The 25,775-nt window shown below is 51.2% G+C and overlaps 1 protein-coding gene across 1 annotated transcript in view; it reads right to left on the reverse strand.

The window, feature by feature from the left end:
* Nucleotides 1-341: 341 nt before the first annotated feature.
* Nucleotides 342-25,775, reverse strand: part of SMC1A (structural maintenance of chromosomes 1A) — a 30,435-nt gene continuing 5,001 nt past the window's right edge. Inside the window, exons 2-25 of the mRNA XM_038747835.1 lie at nucleotides 20,091-20,279; nucleotides 18,924-19,036; nucleotides 18,362-18,565; nucleotides 17,324-17,562; nucleotides 13,653-13,911; nucleotides 13,265-13,405; nucleotides 12,522-12,604; nucleotides 11,948-12,155; nucleotides 10,223-10,408; nucleotides 9,893-10,072; nucleotides 9,625-9,771; nucleotides 9,380-9,517; nucleotides 8,855-8,971; nucleotides 8,654-8,760; nucleotides 7,947-8,088; nucleotides 7,465-7,610; nucleotides 7,145-7,298; nucleotides 4,953-5,063; nucleotides 3,826-3,982; nucleotides 3,345-3,499; nucleotides 3,063-3,214; nucleotides 2,448-2,517; nucleotides 1,730-1,840; nucleotides 342-895 (exon numbers count right to left, since the gene is read on the reverse strand). Of these exons, the coding sequence (XP_038603763.1) occupies nucleotides 812-895; nucleotides 1,730-1,840; nucleotides 2,448-2,517; nucleotides 3,063-3,214; nucleotides 3,345-3,499; nucleotides 3,826-3,982; nucleotides 4,953-5,063; nucleotides 7,145-7,298; nucleotides 7,465-7,610; nucleotides 7,947-8,088; nucleotides 8,654-8,760; nucleotides 8,855-8,971; nucleotides 9,380-9,517; nucleotides 9,625-9,771; nucleotides 9,893-10,072; nucleotides 10,223-10,408; nucleotides 11,948-12,155; nucleotides 12,522-12,604; nucleotides 13,265-13,405; nucleotides 13,653-13,911; nucleotides 17,324-17,562; nucleotides 18,362-18,565; nucleotides 18,924-19,036; nucleotides 20,091-20,279 (3,593 nt within the window). The 3' untranslated portion in view covers nucleotides 342-811. The remainder of the gene's footprint in view (nucleotides 896-1,729; nucleotides 1,841-2,447; nucleotides 2,518-3,062; nucleotides 3,215-3,344; nucleotides 3,500-3,825; nucleotides 3,983-4,952; nucleotides 5,064-7,144; nucleotides 7,299-7,464; nucleotides 7,611-7,946; nucleotides 8,089-8,653; nucleotides 8,761-8,854; nucleotides 8,972-9,379; nucleotides 9,518-9,624; nucleotides 9,772-9,892; nucleotides 10,073-10,222; nucleotides 10,409-11,947; nucleotides 12,156-12,521; nucleotides 12,605-13,264; nucleotides 13,406-13,652; nucleotides 13,912-17,323; nucleotides 17,563-18,361; nucleotides 18,566-18,923; nucleotides 19,037-20,090; nucleotides 20,280-25,775) is intronic.

Raw genomic sequence — 25,775 nt, forward strand, 5'->3', positions numbered from 1 at the left:
ACTGGAAAGCCCAGCACAACTGAGGGACACACTAGAGTTTCAAAAGCTCAGAGACCACCTTAAAGCTCCCCCTCCCCGCAACTTTGCCGCCTGCTAGGTCTCCGGTTAAGCCTGGACCAGCAATTCTTCCTCTGGGACTCCTTGTCCACTGCTGACTTGGAGAAATCAAACTAAGCTCTAACTCCTCTTAAAAAAGAGATGTCCAAATCTTTATTCCTTTTCAGATACACACACAAACCCACGAGGGCACCCGGGGCTAGCGGGAGAAGCCCGGGGCAGGGAAGGGGACCGGTCCCATCTGGTGCCCCTGCAGAAATCAGAACACTCTGTGGCTCCAGTGATTTGTTTGAGTCAAAGGTAAGTTTTTATCTTCATATTTTGGTAGTTGGGTATAAATACCATGATTCTCTACAAAATGGGGGTTTGGGGGGGAGAGAGGGGGATGGGGCCTTGGAAGTCCAATCAAGCAGTCTAAGGTTGGAAGGAATGGGGAGTTGGGGTGGCTCCAGGGAGCTTGTTTCCGCTCCCCGCTGCACCTTCTCTTTACCGTGATTGCTTGTGGAAGCCGCAGGCCAGAGTGGCAAGAGAAGGGGACTGTTTTCCAACGGAATCTACAGGCAGGGATGTCAGCCGTCCATCTCGGAACTGAGGCGGGATCCGCGGACTGCTCACTTTCTCTCTAGGACCCCCATCTCTTATTGGCTTCGGAGCAGGGTCCCCGCGATTCGGAGGTGCAGCTTTGGGAATGCAGACGGGGAGGGTACGGACAAATCCCAGAAGGAGACGATCGGGGAAGAGGGCGGTAGCCAGGCTATTGCTCATTGGGGTTGGGGTTGGCATCTGGGTACTTAGTGAGGTCAAAGGTCAGGACCTTGCTGATGACGCAGTCCCCTTGCTGGAAGTGGAGAGAGGGGGATAAAAACCCAAAAAACCATGAGATTAAATTGGGAGTTAGAAGCCCTTGTTTCCCCAAGTATATGCCAATTTGTACTTCCCAAGCGCCTAGTACAGTGCTCTGCACATAGTAAGCGCTCAATAAATACGACTGATGATGATGAAGTATATCTAAAACTGCAGAGACCAGAGAAAAGCCAGCTGACTTGTTTCCTCCTGCCATCCTTTCTGAGAATGGGGTACGCACAGGATGGGAGTAGTGGGAGCAGGTAAAAGGATCTGGTAATACCAGGCACACTCACAGGTCTGCTCCAGCCTCATTCCTTTCCTCTTGTGTTTGGCTCTTCTCTCCCACGCCTCATCTCTCTCATCATCATCATCATCATCATCATCATCAATCGTATTTATTGAGCGCTTACTATGTGCAGAGCACTGTACTAAGCGCTTGGGAAGTGCAAATTGGCAACATATAGACACAGTCCCTACCCAACAGTGGGCTCACAGTCTAAAAGGGGGAGACAGAGAACAAAACCAAACATACTAACAAAATAAAATGATCTTTCCCCCTTTCGCTGTATCCTTTAGCCGGGCCTCGTTATGCTGGCTAAACCTCTGGGAAAGTAGGAGTGTTTCCGAAAGTGTGGAAAGTTGTCCTGCAGTCTGACTCATCCCAGGTAGGCACCTTCATTTCCCACTCCTTACCCTTCTGCTGCCTGTAATGTTCCCTTCTGGCCCCAGAAGGCCGGCCTGTGCCATTCCATCCCCGGGGAGCTGGGCTTTTTGGGTACCTCGGATATCAAGCCGGACGCCACGGACCCGCCCCGCCGCGCCTTACCTCTGGGTAAACCCCGATGAGGCTCTCTGCCTTGGTGTAGAACTCCTCCTTGAGCGAGATGACGATGGCCTGGAAGTTACAGGTCGACTGCTCTTTGATATAATTGGCGACCTGCAAAAAGGACCCAGCCAGGGACTTAGTGGAGTTTGGGCGAGACTGAAGTCCAGGGCTAAAGTCCATAGTGGCTGCAGCTCCTGAAACTCAAGGAATGGGCTCCACTTGAATCTCTCTTGACCACTCAGGGACGAAAAGGGGCTGAAGAAGCCCAGCCTTGTCCCATCCGCCTCACCCTCCTCCCTGCTCTCTTCTGGCTAGAGGGCTAGTAGTAACGGTGTTAAGTGCTTGTAGTGTACTGTACTAAGTTCTGGGAAATTAGAGGTCATGGGTTCAAATCCCAGCTCCGCCACTTGTCTGCTGTGTAACTCTGGGCAAGTCACTTCACTTCTCTGGGCCTCAGTTACCCCATCTGTAAAATGAGGATGAAGACTGTGAGCCCCCCGTGGGACAACCTGATCACCTTGTATCTATCCCAGCGCTCAGAACAGTGGCCAGCACATAGTAAGCATTTAACAAATGTCATTATTATTATTATTATTATTAGACACAGTCCCTGTCTCTCAGGGGCCTCACCAGCTAAGAGCACAGTGAGGAAGGGCTCCCCCAATTGCATTTTCTACCAGAAGCTGCTTTTCCTACCCCCTAAGTTCTCCACACTCACCTTCCCAATGTTGGTGTTGTCCAGGGCTGCGTCAATCTCATCCAGGACAAAGAAGGGGGCCGGTTTGTAGCTGGGAAAGAGAGAGTTGGTGAACCAAGTCATCATCAATCGCATTTATTGAGCGCTTACTATGTGCAGAGCACTGTACTAAGCGCTTGGGAAGTACAAATTGGCAACATATAGAGACAGTCCCTACCCAACAGTGGGCTTACAGTCTAAAAGGGGACTTTTAGGGGACTGGTCGCTTTCCAGCAGCGACCCCGGGTAAGCACTGAGGAAGCCAGGCAGGGTAGGTACCACCCCATAGCGCCCTTCGTTCCAGGACAGAGCCGTCCTCTCCGTTCACTCCACCTTCCCTTCCCACCAGGATCCAGACCTGGAGGTCCCGAAGGGATGGCTAAATTACCTCAACTGGCACACCACATCCTGGGAAACTGGTCCCACTGTGCAGGAGAAGGGGCTCCTGAGTTCCCCCAAAACACACGGCAAAGTCTGCGGTTCTGTGCTCTCGCAAATGACCTCTACCTACTATTGCCCCTCTGCCAACAAGACTGGCACTCCTTTCCATGTCAGTCAGTACCTCCCACGGCTGCCCACGGGATGAATGTCCATTACCTGTGGATGGCAAAGAGCAGGGCCAGGGCAGCCACTGTCTTCTCTCCTCCGGACAGATTGTCCATGGGCCGGAAACGCTTGCCAGGGGCGACGCAGTTATAGTTGATGCCATCCAGGTAGGGCTCCTCTGGATTCTCAGGGCCAAGGAATGCCTGGCCGGGACAGGAGAGCAGGGTCAGGGATGTCACGGCTCTGATGGGGCGCGGATCGGAGATACGATGGGACAGAAGAGAAGAGGCGGGACCCGGCTGAAGTATGTACGGTCGTTGGGCCGCTCCCCACCTGGGCACTGCTGTTGCGTGACAGGGCCTTGTAGATCTCGTCAATGTTGGTAGCCACGGACTCGAAGCAGGCGTTGAAGCGATCGAAGCGTTCCTTTTTGATCTGCTCAAATGCCTGTTTGGCCTTCTTGGCCCGTTTCCGGGCAGCCTCAAATTCTGCCAGGAGGACACGGGTCAGATTCCGGTTTCTGTGTCCGCTCTATGACACCCTCCCCTCCGAGGCGGAAAAGGGGCTCTTGTTGGCAGAGGCCCGGAAAGGAGAAAAAAAAGTTGACCCACGGTGCGCCGGGAGCCCTGGGCCCCAGGCCAACACGGTTAGGGAAGATGGGCTTGTCCTAGGCGGGGAAAACACCACCAGGGCCGATTCGTGCAACCCAGTTAGATGCTGGAGAGCCCCACACCCTCCTCCCCGCCCCGGAACCGTGTTACCGACTTCTCCCTGGAATTCCCGGTCTCATGGTCTGGCGGGACTGGGCTCTCACCATCTGAAGTCTCCTGAAACTTGTCCCGGACGCTCTCCAGCTTCTCCATGGCCTTCATGTTGGGGGCAGCGATGCGCTGCAGCACGCTCTGCTGCTCATTCAGCTTCTGCTGCAGCGTGTTCATCTCCTGCTTGATCTCGTCCTCCGCCTGGGCATCCTGCAACCGCCAGCCTCGTCAACAGTCTGTCCTGGACCTTGGCAGCCAGGACCCTGCCAGTGCAGGCCCTGACGTCCTCCCCTGGGCCCCCTTCCCTGCCACAGTCAAGCCCCACCTGCTCCTGCCAAAAGGGGCTGTGCTTTAGAAAAGCTGTAGCTTTCGCCTTATTGCCAATGCCACCCCTTGATAATTACAGACTGATGTGGCTTCCCACCTCCCAGGCTCCCTTCCCTCCTGCCCTACTTTGTGAGCAACCTGGGCTTGCACAATGGTAGGCTGGGTCTTTCCGAGAGCGCTCACTCCCTGACCGGCCCTAGTCGCTCCTCCGGGAACTTCTGGAGTTCACTGCTGATCCGGCCTGACAGCTGTTGTCTGCTGTTGGCTAGCTTCCCCCCCCAGCCAGTGCCTTACAGTTAGGAATTCTTCCCCAAGGACTCTATGCTGAGGAATAGCGAAAAGTCAGAAGGAGATAAGTTCTCCTCAACCCCACCAGACACCTCCAGTGTTGGAAAACCAACTGATCCCCTTGAGGAATTTCGCCAATCCCATTTTAGATCAGGAGTGTGTGATCTTCTGGAAGGAGCTGGACTCTGATCTGGAGTGGGAGGGGAAAAGGGCAACAGCCGAGGGCTTGTTTCTCCTCTCCCAGAGAGAGGCGAGGGAGCCGAGAAACAGGGAACACACCAAAATGCAGCTCGGCAGGAAGTTGGCCTCTGCTTCACTCTCGAGTTTGTCCCTCTCTCCCAGTATCAATGTAGGTACTTCTGCTTACACTCCTCACTATTTCGAGGAAATAGAAGTCTAGCAACTTTCTGTTGGCCGGCGAACCTGCCGGGCCCCTGCATAGTGGCGGATGCGTCACCCTCATAAGCCTTCTGGACTTCAGGCCGGGGCAAGAGGATGGCCCTCTGAGCCTGAGGCCCGATGCAGAGGCTGACCCTGAAGCACCCAGACCCCGGAGTCACCTCACCTTCAGGTCCTCGCACAAGTCACTGTAATCGATCTCTATGAGCGCCTCGCGGGCATAGATGTTAGAAGTTCTCTGGGAGCCGCTCACAGACTCATCCCCCTGGGAACCGCCCTAGGAGAGTGAGAAAGGAAGAGGTACAGTTCGCACACTTGGCACCGAGGACCCGGCACAGGGATGAAGAAAAAGCTGACAAGGGGAGCAGGGGAAGGAAGGTGGAGGGTCTGCTTTCCCCAGACCAATCTATCCTATTTATTGAGGGTGCTTACTGTGCACAAAGAAAATAATAATAATTGTGGTGTTTGTTAAGTGCTCACTCTGTGCCAGGTACTGTTACTAAGTGCTGGGGTGGATTCAAGCAAATGATAATAATGATGGTATTTGTTAAGCGCTTACGGCCAAGCACTGTTCTAACACTGGGCACAAATGACGTTGGACACAGTCCCTGTCCCATGTGGGGCTCACAGTCTCATCCCCATTTTACAGATGAGGTAACTGAGGCCCAGAGAAGTGATGCGACTTGCCCAAGGTCACACAGCAGACACGTGGCAGAGCTAGGATTAGAACCCATATCCTTCTGACTCTCAGTCCCGTGCTCTAACCTTTAAGCCATGCTGCTTCTCTATGTATATATGTCTGTACGTATTTATTACTCTATTTATTTTACTTGTACATATCTATTGTATTTATTTTATTTTGTTAATATGTTTTGTTTTGTTCTCTGTCTCCCCCTTCTAGACTGTGAGCCCACTGTTGGGTAGAGACTGTCTCTATATGTTGCCAACTTGTACTTCCCAAGCGCTCAGTACAGTGCTCTGCACACAGTAAGTGCTCAATAAATACGATTGATTGATGGGATTGATGGGAGAATGCAATATAATAGAGTTGGTGGACACATTCCCTGCCCACAACAGTCTAGAGGGGGACATAGACATTAATATCTATTACAGATACGTATGTTGTGGGGTTAAGGGAGAGGTGGAAAAAAAGGAGCAAATCCAAGTACAAGGGCAATACAGAAGGGACTCGGAGAAAAGGAAATGAGGGCTTAGCCAGGGAAGGCCTCTCGGACGAGAGAAGCAGTGTGGCTTAGTGGAAAGAGCCCCAGTTTGGGAGTCAGAGGTCATGGGTTCTTATCCCGGCTCTGCCACCTATCAGCTGGGTGACTTTGGGCAAGTCACTTCACTTCTCTGGGCCTCAGTCACCTCATCTGGAAAATGGGGATGAAGACTGTGAGCCCCACGTGGGACAACCTGATTAGCCTGTATCAAACCCAGTGCTTAGAACAGTGCTTGGCACATAGTAAACACTTAAATACCATCTCATCATTATTATTATAAGGTTTCAAAAGTGGTGAGAGTAGTTGTCGGATAGGAAGAGGGAGGGTGTTTCAGGCCAGTGGCAGGATGTGGGCCAGAGGTCGGGGGCGAGACGACAGACAAGGTACAGTGAGTAGGTAGGCGTTAGAGGAGTGAAGTGTGTGGGCTGGGTTGTAGTGGGAAAGAAAGCAGTGAAGGAAGGCAGGAGGGGGCAAGGTGACAAGCTTGTTTAGCAGCAGGCTTCATCTGAACAGTGCTTTGCACATAGTAAGTGCTTAATAAATGCCATCATTATTATTATTATCTGGACATGGACTTGGCTGGCCTGGCCCCCCACCAACCCCAGGCTTCCCCTCTGCCCCTTCAACTACTGAGTTTGAGGCCTGGGAAAAGTCTTTCAGCTACAGCCCACCTCTTGGGGTGGAGAAGAGTAGCTGCAGAGACCAGTCACCTAAATTTACTACCCGCTGTCAAGCAGGAGGTAAAGAATCACCAGGGCCCACAACAGCAGCAGAAAAGAGAACGGGCAAGAAGAGTGCAAGGCCAGGACCTGAAAAGAACAGCCCATGGCAGAGAAAAAGAACTCCAAGACTCAATAATAACAGTGATATTTAAGTGCTTTAAGCCCTGGGGTAGATACAAGATAATTGCATTGGACACAATCCCTGCCCCACATGGGGTGCACAGTCTTAATTCCCACTTTACAGATGAGACAACTGAAGCACAGAGAAGTTAAATGCCATGCCCAAGGTCACACAGCAGACAAGTGGTGGAGGCAGGATTAGAACCCAGGTCCTCTGACAGGCCTGTGCTCTTTCCACTCAGCCAAGCCGCTTCATCGCTTGCCCGACAACCAGCGAGGCAGCCCAGGCTCACCTCTTCCTGGCTAATGTCATCCATGGTGCCCTTGGACAAGGGCAGTTTGATGTCCTGCATCTTGCAGGCCTGCAGGAGGTTGTGCCGGTCACTGCGCTTCTGCTCCAGCTTCGTCTCGATGGCCGTCACCTCCTTCTGCAGGTGGGTCATTTCCCTGGAAGCACAGGGGCAGGTTTATTTTTCGAGGGGCGGGGGGGAGATGGGGACTAGAACTGGAATCCTCCCCAGTTCCGCAGGGAGGAACGGGAGGCGTGATCTGGCCCCAGGGGCAGAAATCAAATCCAGGCCGGTTCCTGACGAGCTAACAGGCCCTCACTCACTTGTTGGCCCCTCCCAGCTTCTTACGGATCTCTTCCATCTCATGGTTCTTGTCGTTCACCTCGGACTTCTTGGCCAGGTGCTGGTTCTTGAGATCCTGAAGCTGCGCCATCGTCTCGTCGATGATCTTCATGTGTCGCTGCTCCTCCTGGATCCAGAAGGGAGCGGGGGATAGTGAGTGCCATCTACCCTCTCCCCACCCCCCCAATATGGTCAATGCTCACATCCACTCTTTTCTTCGACCTGGGCTAGCATCCTCTTCCACCCAGAAAATCCCATCCACTTGCAGTCCCTCTCCCCTGCCTCACAGTCTTACTCCTCCGTATTCAGGTCCCTCTCCTGGAACTTTTGGCACTCCCCCACCGCCCCCCAGCTCTATCCCCTCAGTATCTGAGGACCTCTAAACGCCTGCCCTGAACGAGGCACTCTGCAACCAGCATCCTCCTCATTCCTCTCCTTCTCCCAGACCCTGCCCCGACTGTACCTTCTTGAGCTTCTCAATTTCATTTTCATCCTTCTTCACTGTCTGTTCCCACATGTGAACCTTCTCCTGATCCTCCTTCAGCTGGTTCTTCTCAAAGTCTAGCTGGATCCCTAGTCGGGTCTTCTGGTTCTCAAATTCCAAGCTATTGAAAGGGGGCCAAGTTGTGGGCTGAGACCAGGCCCTGCCCACGTGCCAGTCTTCAAGGTTCCCCAAACAGTCCCAGGAGTGGGGTGGGGGGCGGGCGTGGACGTGTAAGGGGGATCTGTTTCGAAGTCTGGTGAGCTGTGAGCAGTTATTCCTGTCTCAGACCTGGCCCTACTCATTCCCAGCTCCGAAAACTGATTTCTGAGATGTACTCTTCGGCAATTCTATGAGCCAAGTTTGAGTTAATGCACAGTTTGTGACTACGAAACTGCCCTCCTCTGCCCGCAGCCCGGAGCTCTCAGCAACTCAACCCACTCCCTACCAGTGATATAGGGTAGCTTAGCTGGCCCCACAATTCCCCAGCCATCTACCATTCTCCCTTCCTCTTGCAAACGTGAGCAAAGCTGGCATTTGTCTGGGCAAGAACAGAACCCTGTGAATATCCTGGACACCCCCAAAAGAGGACCCCCATCCTAGACTTGGCCCTGCACAACAGCCAATCTAGGTGCAGGGCAAGTTTCCGGACAACGGGAGGAGATTCTCTGGAGCCGTCCATCACCTACCGCTTCTTGGCGATCTCATTCTGCCGCTTCACCTTCTCCTCTTCGAATTCCCGGATGTTGCGGACACCGATCTCCCGGCAGAACTCTTCGAACACTTCATCCTCCACCTGGAAGGAGGCCCACTCCTGTCAGAGCTCTGCCCGGGACCCAGTCCCCCACAGCGGCCTCCCACCTCACGGTGCCAGGCCTTCCATCCCGTACCTGGTTCATCTTCTCTTTCAGGTCCTTCATCTCCCGCTCCCGGCTCTGAATGATCCTCTTGATGTCATTGATGCGGGGCCCGAAGTTGGCGAGCTCGCTTTCCAACTTGGACTTCTCCTGTGGGGAGGCAGGAGGAGGGTGAGGGAAAGTAGGGGAGGGGTCCGGCCTTGTGCCTGGGATGCCACCCGGGTGGGCAGGGGTGTATTTGGGCCAGAGAGCAAGGCCCAGCCTAGAGGGTTGACAAAGGCAGGTGTGGCAGTGGGGGATTCTATGCCGCTGTCCACTCTTGGGAATGGGGCCCAATATCCTGCTCAGGGCATCTCTGCCTGTGACCATCTAAAGGAGGCCCCATATAGGATGTGCACACATAGCAACGGGCAACCGAGGGGAGGGAACAGGTGACGACTCATTATCCCTAGGGCAGGCTTGCTCAGAGGTGGAGGGGAAGGCTGCCGTCATGTTTCGGGCGAAGGGAAGGGGGGAGAAAAGGGGACATCCTAGCTTCCGGGTAAATCCTCACTCCACCTGAAGGTTGAGAGCAAGGTGCCGAGTCTTGGTCTGCTCCAGGTCGCTCTGTGAGTACTTGAGTCGCATCTGCAGCCCGTGGGCTTGGGACTGGACTTGCCGCAGCTCGGCTTCCTTCCGCTTCGCCTTCATTTGCTCCTGAGATGGAAGAGGCCCAGATCTGTGGGTAGGGTAGGGTGGGGAGCGCCAGAGACCCCGGCTTCCCAACCATCTCCCACTGCGCTGCGCTCTCCCCTAGGACTGACCTTCAGCTCCTCTGTCAGCCGCTCCTTCTTCTCCTTCAGCTTGTCCACCGCCTTCTCATCCCACCGCCGTGCCTTGGCTTTCAGGTCACTGGCCCCGCCTGAGATCACCCCTGACTTCTGGAACAGGGTCCCATCTAGGGCCACTGTCTACACCCAGACAGGGAGGAAAAAAACGCACGTGAGACCAGACGGCCTGAGGAACTGGGCCGACCCCTGCCGCCCGGCCCACCCCCCCACCGGGGTCACCCGCAGTGTCAGTGACACTGGCCTTGTGTCGCTGATGGCCCCCAAAGGCGATGCGGCGGGCATCCTCCACGTTGTCGCAGACCAAGGCGTTGCCACAGGCATACTGCAGGGCCTTCTTGATGTGGGGCGGCTCGTAACGAATCACATCGATCACCAGCTTGGCACCCTTCAGCTCCCGTAGCTTTTCATCGGTGGGCTTCACCTGGAGGTCAAGAGAGAGGACGTCTGTTGGCAGAGGCCCTCCCTGGGGGCACTGATAAACTTATCCGATGCCACCAACCTGTGTTCCGAGTGACCCCGCAGCACAAGCTTCCCCCCCTTCAGCCCGAATGGCCCCGCAGGGTCGCCTCACCTCCAGGTAGTCGAGGGGCAGGAAGGTTTCGGGCTCCCCGCGCTGTTCCTTGATATACTGAATGCAGTCCCGGCCTGTCTTCTCCGAGTCCACAATGATGGCATCCATGTTCTTGCCCAGCACTTTGGTCACGGCAATCTGGTACTTCTTCTGGGTAGGCTGGCACAGATCGATGAGGCGCCCGTACTGTCGGAGGGGTGGGAAGAAGACGGAGTTTGAGGCTTTACTAAACGCTTGGGAGAGAGCCACAGGGTTGGTAAGCACAGTCCCTCACCACAAGGAGCTTACAATCTACTGGGAGACACAGACAATAAAATAAATTACAAATAGGGGCAGCAAGAAGATAAGCACTACTGACTGACTGAAAACATAATCCCTACAGCTAAACAAGAGACACTACCTGAAGAGTGTTGTCTGGCTGTTATTTGAGTCTGGTATGGATCCGCCTGGACCCATTTGGTCTGCGTTGGAATCAGGCTTCCCGGGATTTTCTAGGGGGCTTTGGAAACTACTGACACTGGCCCATGCAAATGTAGAGATAGGGGAGGGCTAGGCTAATCCCGGAGTGACTCCAGCTGTTAAGACTCTAGGGAGATTTTCATTTTTTCACGGTGTTTGTTAAGTGCTTACTACATGCCAGGCCCTGTACTAAACTCTAGGTAGATATCCACAAGATAGATATCATCATTACTTGTATTTATTGATTGCTTACTGTGTGCAGAGCACTGTACTAAGCACTTGGGAAGTACAAGTTGGCAACATATCTCGAGAAGCAGCGTGGCTCAGTGGAAAGAGCCGGGCTTTGGAGTCAGGGGTCATGAGTTCAAATCCCAGCTCTGCCAACTGTCAGCTGTGTGACTGGGCAGGTCATTTAACTTCTCTGTGCCTCAGTTACCTCATCTGTAAAATGGGGATTAAGACTGTGAACCCCCTGTGGGACAACCTGATTACCCTGTAACCTCCCCCAGCGCTTAGAACAGTGCTTTGCACATAGTAAGCGCTTAATAAATGCCATTATTATTATTATTATTATATCAGGTGGGACACAGTCCCTGTCATTCATTCAATCGTATTTATTGAGCGCTTACTGTATGCAGAGCACTGTACTAAGCGCTAAGGAAGTACAAGTTGGCAACATATAGAGACGGTCCCTACCCAACAGTGGGCTCACAGTCTAGAAGACTAGACTAGAGTCCTACTTGGGGCTCCCAGTCTTAATCCCCAGATGAGGTAACTGAGGCACAGTGAAGGTAAGTGACTTGCTCACAGTCAGAAAGCAGAGAAGTGGCGGAGCTGGCACTGGGGTAGGTTCGGAGCCTCCCCTTGGGGGGCTGGTTCCGGGGTCCTGAGCCAAGCTGTTTGGTTGGGAGAAGCCAACGGGACTAATTCCCGGGGTTGGAGTCCCGCTGGGGACAGTCCGGATGAGTCTTGACCTGCTCTCATGAGCGTAGGATAGACTCTAGGCAGCAGTGGGCCGAAAGATGAGCGGCCAGCAGTTGGGTTCGCCGTTCCTGGCTCCCCGTGACGACCAACAACCCAGCCAGCCGTAGCGAGATGAGTTATGCAGACGTGACCTATGGTGGCCAATGAAAAACGTTACTGGCCCCCCAAAGGCAGAGGCCTCTTAAGAGACAATGCCACGTCACCATCTATTCTGGCAAGGGTGGGCCCTCAGAGGCCCGGCCCTGCGGCCGAGCCAGCGGCCACCACCCGACCATCACGTACCACGGAGCCAGGGTAGAGGCGCTTGATGCTCTCCATGATCTCGGCTTTGCGCTGCTGCCGGCTGCTTTCCTGCCGGTCGATGCGGGCATCCCCCAGCTGCTCCATCACCTGGTTCAGCTCCTTGTTGATCTCATCGATGCGCCGCTTGGCCAGCTCCACCTCTTCGGTCAGTTCCCCCTCCAGCTTCTTCTGTTCCTCCAGGGACTGCCTGGAGAGAGAGAGATGGAGAAGGGAAGGGAAGGGAGCGCGAGCACACATGCAGCCAGTCACATAATGCTCCCAGGGGGTCCAGGCTATAAGCACGTCGTGGGCAGGGAATGCGTGTGTTCACTGTTGTATCGTACTCTCTTTCCCAAGCATTTCGGACAGTGCTCTGCACACAGGAAGTGATCGATAAATACGACTGACAAGGCGTGGGGGTGATGGTGGGGCAGAAGACAGGTCGGAGACAACAAGTCCTTGGTCGGGGCACTGTCTAGTCTACACTCAGGATGGGGAGGGGGGGGAGAGTGGGAGCGGGGCAAAGATCCTCAAATCGGCTGCAGAGGATGACCAAGGAGTGGGCCTCGCGTACTTGCTGGTAGCGATGTATTCCTCCAACTTCTCAATTCTCTTCTGGTTCTCCTCGATCTCCCGCAGTTTCTGTTTGATCTTGGCCTTTGGGACGCAAATGGGCAGACTGTGAGCCCACTGCCGGGTAGGGACTGCCTCTATATGTTGCCAACTTGTACTTCCCAAGTGTGCTCTGCACACGGTAAGCGCTCAATAAATACGATTGATTGACTGAAATGGAAACTTGTAGGTTGTGGGGAGCAGCCAGGAAGTTTCTGGCAACCAAGACTAGAAGCCAAGAGAGCTCCTTCTGCCCCAGCCCATTACCCCCTCCCTAACAGAGCTAGTCTGGGCTGGTGCCCTGGGGGAAGAATGGGGGGTGGCGGCGGCGGCTAAGGATCTGAAATCGCTAAACCCTCCTGGGGAAACTGGGCTATTTCCCCTTTACCCCATTCAGTCCCTGAATTTTACTAAAACACAGTTCTGTCCTCTCGCCCCTTGCCCCCAGGAAGGCTCTTTCCTGCACCGTCCTAAAGCCATCCAAGGCCAGAGGTCCCTCCTTCCACCACAGCCAGCCAGAGTCCTAGCTCTTTTGCCAACTTCATTCATTCATTCAATCGTATTTATTGAGCGCTTACTGCTTGCAGAGCCCTGTACTAAGCGCTTGGGAAGTACAAGCTGGCAACATATAGAACTTCCTGGCCGCCACCGGCTGTGAACAGGTAGAGCCGGCCCAGAGTAATCCCGGCCCAGGGCCCCGCTCACCTCCGTCTCCACTTTCTTCCTCTCTTCCAGATCTAAGCGGTCTTGGTCAGCCTTTTGATCCCGGTTGAACTTCTCCAGTTCCTGGGCAAGAGTGGCTGCCCTCTTGCTGGCCTCTTCTTTCAGTCGGTGGTATTTCTTCACCTGGTGAGGGAAAGCACATAGCCAGCTCGTCAGCTCGGAACCCTCCTCACGGTCCGGGCAGCGGGCCGGAGATGGTGATGCCCACCCGACTCCCGCCTTGTGACCAGCAACACCACCAGTCCCACTACACCCGAGTGAGGAGAGGCCCCCACATTATCTTCCCCAGGTCCCCCCACCCCGTTTTCCAGGAAGCTAGAAATCAATTTTGGCCTCGGCGGCTTGGCACGTGACAGATCCCGTCAATAACCTGATTTTCTTCTAGCGTCAGGTCCCGCCCCTGACTCTGGCTCTCCTCTTCCATCCGCTCTTCAAACTCTTGGCGGGCCTTCTCTACTGACAGCATTTCCTTTTCTAGCTCGTCCATGTCTCCCTTGCGCTTTTTGTACTGCTTTTGGGCGTTCTGCAGCGACTTCTTGGCTGCCTCCAGCTTCTTGATTTTGTGCGAGGTGTTCTCCTTCGCCTTGATGTATTGCGGTCGCTTCTGGTTCAGCTCGGAGTCTTTCTCCCTTTAGGGGAGAGAGAGGAAATCCGGTTATGGGAAGTGCTTGAAGGGGCTTGCCCCCTCCTCACCCCTCCAACGGCCAAGAGGGGAGAGGCTTATTCAGATCTTTGTGAGGGGAAATGAGGAAGAAAGTGGCCCTCAGCTCTAGGGATAAAAAGCCCTTTCTAGAAATGGGTCTCATCTCCCTTCCTAAACCCTTTCCTATCCCTGTTGGCCAAACAACCCCTCCCCGTCCTTCCTCTTCCACACGCTTGCAACCTTGGGGTCATCTGGGCCTCCTTAATCTGTCTTTTAGAGGTACCACTTTTTCCAGTAATACATCACAGAGCCACTCCTTTGTTTTGCCACCTTAAGTCCACTAGCCTCGCACAAGTCCTCGACATTTCCCAGCTGGACTGTCGTAACTGTACCCTAATCTTCCTGCCTCGCCCCCTCGGCTTCTCACTTACAGCAGCCCAAGTCGTTTCTCTTCCCTCTTCAGAAGACTCCGATGGCTCCCCATTGCCTCAAGCTGTAAAACTACTGCGAGCCCCATGTGGGATTAGGACTTTTAGACTGTGAGCCCACTCTTTTAGACTGTGAGCCCACTGTTGGGTAGGGACTGTCTCTATATGTTGCCAATTTGTACTTCCCAAGCGCTTAGTACAGTGCTCTGCACATAGTAAGCGCTCAATAAATACGATTGATGATGATGATTAGGACTACGTCCGATTTGATTACCTTGTTTCTACCCTAGGACTCAGAACAGTCCGTGATTCATACTGAGCTCTTAAAAACACAATAATAATAATAATGGTAAATACTAAGACTTCTGACCATTGGCCTCTAGTCTCTCCATCGGCAAGCTGCCCTCTTCCTCTTCCGCACGGGCTCTCCATGCCTTCCAGGCAAATGTCCTAACCATCCCTCACTCTCAATCCTTCCGTTTCTGACCCCTCACGTTGTTCTCCTTAGCAGCACTGCCCTGCCTTCTCAACTTTCCCGAATCACTTTCCCCTCCCCAAACCGTAAATCGTTCCCTCATTAATTTCTCCGCTCTGCCATGCCCTCAACCACTTCAACGCTCATGAACCAGCTCACGGGCTGATCTGTTGTTATTTGATTCACTTTTAACTATTGGATATCTGTCACCTCATTGCTGCTCGGCTTCCCCCATTAACCTGTAAGCTTCTGGCAGCAGGGACTGGGTATTCTACGGCTTCTGAAAATTTCCTACAGTCGGCACACAGCCACTCAAACACTTTTGAGCATTATCATCATCATGAGTGGTACTTAATACGACAGTTTGCAGGATGGAAAGCACTGCACTAAGCGGTTAGGAGAGCAGAGTTGGTAAAACCGTTCCCTGACCATAACGAGCTTACAGTCTACAGGGTGAGATCGATATTAATATAAACAATTTATAATATATATGGTGGTGATGATACTGAAAAAAGAAAAGGCCTTCTCTGCCGCCCAACTGCCTGAATACCTTACAGGAGCCTAGTCTCCTCAGAGGCCTTTAACACTGGTCCCCAAAAGGATGAAGAGGGCAAGGCAAACCACCTGCTGCGGACAAATGAGGGTCAGAAATGACCTTGGCTAGAGGAGAGGGTGAGAGAAGAGTGAGGGCACCAAGTTACCACGCTGTTGGGGTTCAGAAGGGCCTGCCTCCAGCCTGACTCTATGACCTTTCCTGTACATATACAGCACCTGTATATATGTTTGTACATATTTATTACTCTATTTATTTATTCTACTTGTACATATCTAGTCTATTTATTTTATTTTGTTAGTATGTTTGGTTTTGTTCTCTGTCTCCCCCTTTTAGACTGTGAGCCCACTGTTGGATAGGGACTGTCTCTATATGTTGCCAACTTGTACTTCTCAAGCGCTTAGTACAGTGCTCTGCACACAGTAAGCGCTCAATAAATATGATTGATTGATTGATTCTGCAGGATCCTACAGCCTCTTTTCTCCTCTTCCCCCATCAGCTTAAACTCTTGCGCCTGGGTTCCCCCTCAGCTGAAAACTTCAGCGAACCCCAACTTGAACTCTTCACTCTCCCTAAAGTCATCCCTTCATCCCCTCCGCACACTGGACTTCTTTAAGCTGTGGCTCAAGCACCAATACCAGAATTGCTCTCCCGCTTATGCTTTGCCAAGCCACGTCCCTCCCCTTCTCCTTTAGGAAGGTTTTCCTGACTTCATCCCTGTTGCTCTGCTCACCCCACCCATCACAACTCTCCCAGCCCTCGGCCACATCGCTCTCCATCAGTATAAAGATTTCAAGCTGCAAATCTGTAGTCCCCCACATTAGACAAAGCTCGCAAGGGTACAGAACTTGTTTAAAATTTTGCTTTCTACTTCCCTCAGCCCTCAGAGCAGAGCATTGCCCAAAGATGGGCTTCAAAGAGGTACCCTGGAGGCTTCATCCAGGATCGGCGCTGTGTGGAGGAGACAGGGAGGCAGTGGGCATCTAGCAGGGGGGAAAAGCATTACCTAAGTGTCCCTCAGGAAACTGTCATCATTTTCTCACAGGAACTGGGCCCAGTTTAATAATAATAATAATAGCATTTGTTAAATGCTTACTTTGTGCCAAGCACTGTCCTAAATATAAGCAAATCGGGCTGGACACAGTCCCAGCCCCACATGGGGCTCAGTTTTCATCCCCATCTTACAGATAAGGGAACTGAGGCACAGAAGTGAAGTTACTTGCCCAAGGTCACACAGCAGACAAGTGGCGGAGTGGGGATTAGAACCCAGGTCCTTCTTACTCCCAGGCCTGTGCTCGATCCACTAGGCCATGCTGCTTAACCTCCTTCCTCTCCCCCTCGTCCCCCTCTCCATCCCCCCCCGTCTTACCTCCTTCCCTTCCCCACAGCACCTGTATATATGTATATATGTTTGTACATATTTACTACTGTTTATTTATTTTACTTGTACTTCTCTATTGTATTTATTTTATTTTGTTAATATGTTTGTTCTCCGTCTCCCCCTTCTAGACTGTGAGCCCACTGTTGGGTAGGGACTGTCTCTATATGTTGCCAACTTGTCCTTCCCAAGCGCTCAGTACAGTGCTCTGCACACAGTAAGCGCTCAATAAATACAATTGATTGATTGATTAACCCTTTTACAAAACAGCTCGTTGGAGAAAGACACCCCCTCCTTCGCCACACACCCTTCAATCTTCCTGCAGCGCTCAATAAATACGCTTGATTGACTGATTGATCTAAAATGATGTCTTTTCATTCAATCGTATTTATTGAGCGCTTACTGTGTGCGGAGCGCTGTACTAAGTGCTTGGGAAGTACAAGTTGGCCACATATGTCTTCTCATCAGGCTGGACGTCGCCAGCCCCAGCCTCCACCCCCGGCTATTCCCCTCCAGCTCTGAGAAGCAGGGGAGAAGCCTGGCTGCCCTGGCCAGCCCCCTCACTTGATCTCCTTCTCGATCTGCTGTTGCTCCCGCATCATCTTGCCCAGTTCCTTCTTCTTGTCCTTCAGCTCGTCCTCCACCCTGTCCATGCGCTTCTTATCCTTGTCGATCTCCTTGTTCTTGGAGCCCAGTTCCTTGTTGAGCTTCTCGATCTCCGTCTCGTTGTGGTACAGCTTGAAGAGCTGCAGCTGCACCTGGGCCCGCACCACCTCGTCCTTCAGCCGCTGGTATCGGTCCGCCTGCCCCAGGGAAACAGAGATGAGGGGACAGGTGGCGAGGAGTCCTGCTCTGGCCCTGCCCCCACGAAGGGACCGCAGCTGACAGGAGGCAACCCAGCGGTTGTCAGATCCCACTAAACTCATCCTCCTTGACTTGGGTGACAGCAAGGACAAGGGAAGATATACCTAGGGACTGTGGGGGTGGAGGTTGGGGGTGTCTCAGAGACATCAGAGGCTTTGCAGACCCTAAACGGGTCAAGAAGGTCCCCTGCCAGCTGGGCCACTGGGACTTCCCAAGCGCTTAGTCCAGTGCTCTGCACACAGTAAGCGCTCAATAAATACAACTGAATGAATGAATGACTAGAGCAAAGGAGTGGTGGTGATGGGATGTAGCCCGCCACCATCACTCGATTCTACCCCAAGTCAAAGTCTGTCAGCACGATCCCCCCCATCAACATTAGGACTTTCCAAAAACCCAGAGAGGCACTAGGACTACCCGGTTTAGAGTCGGGCAGATAACTGCACCCAAAGGGACCCCTCCAGTCCCAAGGTAAGAAAAAAAAACCCCAAGGACGGAGCCCTCCTTCAGAGACGTTGGTCTCTAGGATCTCCCCAGTAAGGTTTCCTAACTTTTGTGCTCTACCCCGACCCAAACCTCAGAGTCTCTCCCGTCTCAGTCAGTCACCACATTCATTTCAGAGGCGGAAAGGAGCCTCGTCACAGCCCCGGAGTGTGTCACCGGGGGACCCAGGACTCCATTCCCCCACCCTAACACTCAACCCACTCTCTCCCAGCCACAAGGAGGGCCCCTTGCTCCTACCTCCTCCTTCTCCTGCTTGGCCTCTTTGCGCTCCGCGGCAATATTCTTCTTACGATGGTAATTAAACTGCGTGTCCTCCTCAGCCTTCACCATCTCCTTCTTCCGCTTGTCGTACTCCTGGGCCAGCTCCCCTGAGCGGCTGATCTCCTCGAAAAGGGCTGTCCGCTCCTTGGGGTTCTTCATGGCGATCGACTCCACGGCACCCTGAGGGGCAACCAAAGAAATGGCTCATTCGGGTCCCAGGGAGGGAGCCACTGGGCTGAATCCAGCTCCGAGGACACACCAAACCCGGTTCCATAACCCCAGGACCGGTGTCACCTAACATCGGAGCGCACCGCTCTCCCACTTCCCCATTTCCAAGGGCCACTCGGTCTACCTTTCCTTCTCGCCTAGCGTGCAAGAGATCGAGTGCTTGCACTAGGCTCGAGGACCACCTCAAGGTGCAAATTTAGAGGCGGGTTGGTCCCTGAAGTGGCAGCTACCCCTGCAGGGGCCCCGTGACGCCTTCCCCCTGCTCATTCATTCATTCAATCAACCGTATTTAGAGTTGCCATCCCTTTACCTGGAACACCAGGAAATTGCGTGCTTTGATGAGGATGCCCAGCTTCTCCAGCTCCTCGCTGTATTCATGCAACTGCACCACCTTGTTGTTGATCTTGTATTCGGATGAACCCCCTGCAAAGCCACAGCAAGCTCAGCGCCTGTTGCCGCTGGTCTCTCTGGGAATGCTAAAGCCACATCGTCTCCCTAAACTGCTCCGGGCGTGGCTTCCTCTCCCAAACCCCACAAACCGCCCCGCTCTTCTCTCCTACCTGAAATATGGCCGCTCCAAGCTCCCTACTTCCTAGCCACCTGCTCTCTTCATCCGCTACACCCCAGCTCCCACTCTTTGCTCCTCCCAAGTTGACCTTCTTTCTGGGCCTTGCTCTCGACTCTCCTGCATCCAACCTCTTGATGTCACCTTTGCCTGAATCAATCAATCATCAATCGTATTTATTGAGCGCTTACTGTGTGCAGAGCACTGTATTAAGCGCTTGGGAAGTCCAAGCTGGCAACATATAGAGACAGTCCCTACCCAACAGTGGGGTCACAGTCTAGAATCGACCTCCGGTTTCAAACCCACCAGACATAAACTCTTTCAATCTTCAATACCCTCCTCAAACCCACTCTTCCTCCAGGAAGGCTTCCCCGATTACTCGCCACCACCCCAAGTCGTAACCACCGTTCACACCTATGTATATACGGCCTTCCTTAGCATTTATGCAGTCTGATCCACAATCAGAACTTAATTATCAGTCTAGTCCGTGTTCCACATGCTGTTCCCACTGTTGGGTAGGGACTGTCTCTATGTGTTGCCAATTTGTACTTCCCAAGCGCTTAGTACAGTGCTCTGCACATAGTAAGCGCTCAATAAATACGATTGATGATGATGTTCACTATCAGCAGCTCTTTCTCCAGCCTGTATCCCCCATTACAACTAAAGGTTTTTCAGGGCTAGGACTGGACTCTCCCAAGGCACAGCACAGTGCTAGGCATTCCGGAAGGGCTCGATAAATACGATAGATGGTTCCTGGAGTGGGTCACGATGGATACCCAACAATCCCTCACCCAAACCACCCCCTATTCCTGTGGATTTCCTCAAAGTCCTTTACCAAATCTTGCGGCAAGCCACCTCTTTCCTACCCAAGAAGGCCACTTCTGGATGGGCCCACCCCACCGCGGACCTCACCCACGATGAGGCGGGCGAAGGTGCGGTCTTCGCCATTGTCCTCTGAGTACACCATGCTGACAAAGGCCCGGTTGGCAGCCGGTTTGCCCACCGGGGCACCGTGGATCAGGTCCCGCAGAGTTTTCACCCGCAGGTTGCTTGTTTTCTCGCCCAGCACAAAGCTGATGGCGTCCATAAGGTTTGATTTGCCTTGGGAATGAGAGAGAGGAAGGAAACAGAGCGCAGAGAGATTAGTTTCAACTGTCTGGATTGGGCTAAAAGCAACTGAAGAAGGGGAAAGAAAAAAAAAAGGAGAAGCGTGGACCACAAAGCGACCTGGGGAGAGGCTGCTTGTTCCCACAGTGCCTACAGAGAGCAAGAGAGAGATGGCGTTCACACAGAAGGCAGACCGTGACCTCCTTGTGAGCGGGGAATGTGTCTGCCAACTCTACTGTATTGTCCTCTCCCACGTAAGAGCTCAATAAATACCACTGACTGATTAAAGGCAGCAAGGCAGATTCTCTCAATCCTTTCCACTAGACTAAAGGTCTAGAAAGAAACGAAGACCCCAGTTCCCAACAAGTCTAAAGCCTCCATCTGCCTGGAGTGCTAGCAGAGCCACATAGCTTGGCACACTGGAACCCATTTTCTGCCCAGGTCTTTCTCATTACACTGCAGTTTCAATTAATCAGCGGTGTTTATTGAGCACTTGCTACGTGCACTGTACTAAGCGCTTGGGACAGTACAGTACAAAAGAGTTAGAAGATGCATTCCCTGCCCACAATGAGCTTGGTTTTCCTGCTTTCCGGTTCCCCAGCCACGTTGCTTTGCCCTCACCACACACTCAATCCCCCTTCTCTTTCCTCCACTAAAATACAATATAAACTCATTCATCCCAAGTGATTGGAATCAAACACTATCCATTTCTATGAAAATCTGAGGAGTCTAGAGAACTACGTTTAAATGGGTTCTGGTGCGGAGAAATGACTTATTTAACACCTCGTGGCTTTGTTGCTGGCAACAACCCTAATTTCTAATAATCACGGGATGCTTCCCAGCATCACATATACCACACATCCTGAAATGGCACCATCAGCTACAGTTCATTACGGCATGCTGAATAAAAATAGTTAAAAAAAAAATGGACCACTGTACGGGGGAGTTGGATAAAAGATCATTTGGTATACACCTTCTTTCCCTTTTCTCCCTTCCAAAATCCCTTCCTGAGTCCTCCGAAAGCATCCTTAATCTCTTCTACTCCATGAGCCCTGCAGCTCCTCCAGGAAGCCTTCCCAGACTGAGACCCTTCCTTCCTCTCCCCCTCGTCCCCCTCTCCATCCCCCCCATCTTACCTCCTTCCCTTCCCCACAGCACCTGCATATATGTTTGTACAGATTTATTACTCTATTTATTTTACTTGTACATATCTATTCTATTTCTTTTATTTTGTTAGTATGTTTGGTTTTGTCTCCCCCTTTTAGACTGTGAGCCCACTGTTGGGTAGGGACTGTCTCTATATGTTGCCAATTTGTACTTCCCAAGTGCTTAGTACAGTGCACACAGTAAGCGCTCAATAAATACGATTGATGACGATGATGAGTGAGCCACAGAAAATACCACTTAGAAAGAGAAATTGGCCCCAGGTCGGGGCCCAAGAATTGGCAACGTGTTTGACACTGAGCCGAGACCAAACAAGCTGCTTCTCAATTGTTCAGACGGATCCTGAGAGAAGTCAGTCAGAAGGCAGTTAAAATGGGTACTTTAGATCAGTTTTCACACCTTTTTTTTTATTTGTTTGGAGGCTAGGGCAGGACTTCTGTAATGTTGTTCCCAGGGGAATCCCTTGGTGACAAGCAGAATCATCCATACTTTAAAAATGGGCAAACGGAGGCAGACGTAGGACTGAGAACAAGTCCCTCGCTAACTTCACCATCCACTCAACAGTCCGCCTAATAGACCTGATCACCTCAGGGACACCTCCCAATCAAGCAGCGGTATTTATTAATAATAATCATCATCATCATCATCATTAATCGTATTTATTGAGCACTTACTATGTGCAGAGCACTGTACTAAGCGCTTGGGAAGTACAAATTGGCAACATATAGAGACAGTCCCTACCCAACGGTGGGCTCACGGTCTAAAAGGGGGAGACAGAGAACAAAACCAAACATACTAACAAAATAAAATAAATAGAATAGATATGTACAAGTAAAATAGAGTAATAAATATGTACAAACATTTATACATATATACAGGTGTTGTGGGGAAGGGAAGGAGGTAAGATGGGGGGGATGGAGAGGGGTCGAGGGGGAGAGGAAGGAAGGGGCTCAGTCTGGGAAGGCCTCCTGGAGGAGGTGAGCTCTCAGCAGGGCCTTGAAGGGAGGAAGAGAGCTATAATGATGGCATTTGTTAAGCGCTTACTATGTGCAAAGCACTGTTCTAAGCGCCGGGGGGGGGATACAAGGTGATCAGGTTGTCCCACGTGGGGCTCACAGTCTTCATCCCCATTTTACAGATGGGGGAACGGAGGCATAGAGAAGTGAAGTGACTTGCACCAAGTCACACAGCTAGTTGGTGGAGCCGGAATTCGAACCCATGACCTCTGACTCCAAAGCCCGTGCTCTTTCCACTGAGCCACGCTGCTTCTCTGCATGCAGAGAAGGCTCACTGTGTGTAGAGCCTTGGGGGAATACAATACAGTAAGTAGACCGAATCTCAGCCCACAGGGAACTTACTACACTTAAGCCTGGGTGCACAATCAGTTAATCAGTGGTGTTGATTGACAGCTTACTGTGTGCAGTGCACTGTACTAAGTGCTTGTGAAAGTACAACAGAGTGTGTAGACACTTACACACTCTTTCCCACAGCCCAAAGGGAGTCAGCCATTAAAACAAATTATGAATATGCCCATAAGTGCTGGGGGGGGTGAGGTAAACATCAAGTGCTTAAAAGTTATAGATCCAAATGCTTAGGTGATGCCGACGGTGGAGAGGGTAGATCATCATCATCATCAATCGTATTTATTGAGCGCTTACTGTATGCAGAGGACTGTACTAAGCGCTTGGGAAGTACAAATTGGCAACATACAGAGACAGTCCCTACCCAACAGTGGGCTCACAGTCTAAAAGGGGGAGACAGAGAACAAAACCAAACATACTAACAAAATAAAATAAATAGATCATTTATTAAAATATTAAAATATTCAATAATAAAATAAATAAAATGTTAAAATAATTAAAATTATCATTAAAATAAGTAGATCAATCAATCATATTTATTGAGCGCTTACTCTGTGCAGAGCACTGGACTAAGCGCTTGGGAAGTCCAAGTTGGCAACATATAGAGACAGTCCCTACCCAACAGTGGGCTCACAGTCTAAAAGGGGGAGACAGAGAACAAAACCAAACATACTAACAAAATAAAATAAACAGATCATTTATTAAAATATTAAAATGTTTAATAATAAAATAAATAAAATGTTAAAATAATTAAAATTATCATTAAAATAAGTAGATCAATCAATCGTATTTATTGAGCGCTTACTCTGTGCAGAGCACTGGACTAAGCGCTTGGGAAGTCCAAGTTGGCAACATATAGAGACAGTCCCTACCCAACAGTGGGCTCACAGTCTAAAAGGGCGAGACAGAGAACAAAACCAAACATACTAACAAAATAAAATAAATAGATCATTTATTAAAATATTAAAATATTTAATAATAAAATAAATAAAATGTTAAAATAATTAAAATTATCATTAAAATAAGTAGATCAATCAATCGTATTTATTGAGCGCTTACTGTGTGCAGAGCACTATACTAAGCGCTTGGGAAGTACAAATTGGCAACGTATAGAGACAGTCCCTACCCAACAGTGGGCTCACAGTCTAAAAGGGCGAGACAGAGAACAAAACCAAACATACTAACAAAATAAAATAAACAGATCATTTATTAAAATATTAAAATATTAAATAAAATAAATAAAATGTTAAAATAATTAAAATTATCATTAAAATAAGTAGATCAATCAATCGTATTTATTGAGCGCTTACTGTGTGCAGAGCACTGTACTAAGCGCTTGGGAAGTACAAGTTGGCAACATATAGAGACGGCCCCTACCCAACAGTGGGCTCACAGTCTAAAAGGGTAGATAAAATGAGGGCTTAGGAGGCTTTGTGGAGGAGATTCTGAGGAGGGCTGAACTAGTACAGAATTTGGATGATGCTTTTCCCTGGAGCAACAAGGCGGGAAGAAGCAGCGTGGCTTGGTGGAAAGAGTCAGAAGATGTGAGTTCTAATCCTGGCTCAGCCACCTGTCTGCTGTGTGACCCCGGGCAAGCCACTTAACTTCTCTGAGCCTCAGTCCCTCAGCTGTAAAACGGGGATTAAGACTGTGTGCCCCACGTGGGACAACCTGATTACCCTGTATCTACCCCAGTGCTTAGAACGGTGCTTGGCACATCGTAAGCACTTAACGAATATCATAATTATTATTATCATTACTAATAACAGACTCCTGATCACTGAGTTCAGGCTCTTGTTGGTTCGGTTTCCCGCCAGCCCACGGCAAAACCCTTCCTTGGAGAGAAGGAAACCTGTCTCTAGAAACCAGCATCACACTGAAAACGCTACCTACATCATCAATCGTATTTATTGAGCACTTACAATGTGCAGAGCACTGTACTAAGCGCTTAATGCCTGCCCAAACTCTTCTGACAATGGCTCTTTCATCCTGCTGGATGGCAAACTCCGTGGGGGCCGGGCCGTGTCTCCTTACTCTTAGCGGCCTTTCCCAAGCCCATGGTACAATGCTCTGCACACAGTAAGCGCTCAGTAGATACCACTGACCGATTAGGTATTTTGTTGGCCATCTCGGCAGGGTTACCGATGGTGGGGCAAGAAGATGAGCGGGGAGGGACGCGGGGGGAGTTTCTAACCGACCAGCCTCCGGGATCAAAGCCTCAGGAGAGAAGCAGCGTGGCTCAGTGGAAAGAGCACGGGTTTGGGGGTCAGAGGTCGTGGGTTTTAATCCCAGCTCCTCCGCTGGTCAGCTGTGTGACCGGGGGCTGGCCGCTTACCTTCTCTGAGCCCCAGTTCAATCAATCAATCAATCAATCATATTTATTGAGCGCTTACTGTGTGCAGTAAGTACTAAGTGCTTGGGAAGTCCAAGTTGGCAACATAGAGAGACGGTCCCCTACCCAACAGCGGGCTCACAGTCTAGAAGGGGGAGAGGTCAGTTAGAGATCAGATCAGTTAGCTCATCTGTAAAATGGGGGTTAAGACTGTGAGCCCCACATGGGACAACCTGATGGCCTGGTATCTACCCCAACGCTTAGAACGATGTTTGGCATAGAGTAAGCGCTTAACAAATACCATCATTATTATGGTGGTGAGAAGCAGCGTGGTTTAGTGGCAAGAGCCACTAAAGAGACTGTGAGCCCACTGTTGGGTAGGGACTGTCTCTATACGTTGCCAATTTGTACTTCCCAAGCGCTTAGTACAGTGCTCTGCACATAGTAAGCGCTCAATAAATACGATTGATGATGATGACTGTCTCTATATGTTGCCAATTTGTACTTCCCAAGCGCTTAGTACAGTGCTCTGCACACAGTAAGCGCTCAATAAATACAATTGATGATGAAGAGCCCAGGCTTGGGAGTCAGAGGTCATGGGTTCTAATCCAGACGACTCGCCGCTTGTCAGCT

The sequence above is a fragment of the Tachyglossus aculeatus genome, chromosome 6 (genome assembly GCF_015852505.1).
Source record: "Tachyglossus aculeatus isolate mTacAcu1 chromosome 6, mTacAcu1.pri, whole genome shotgun sequence".
NCBI classification, from domain to species: Eukaryota; Metazoa; Chordata; class Mammalia; order Monotremata; family Tachyglossidae; genus Tachyglossus; species Tachyglossus aculeatus.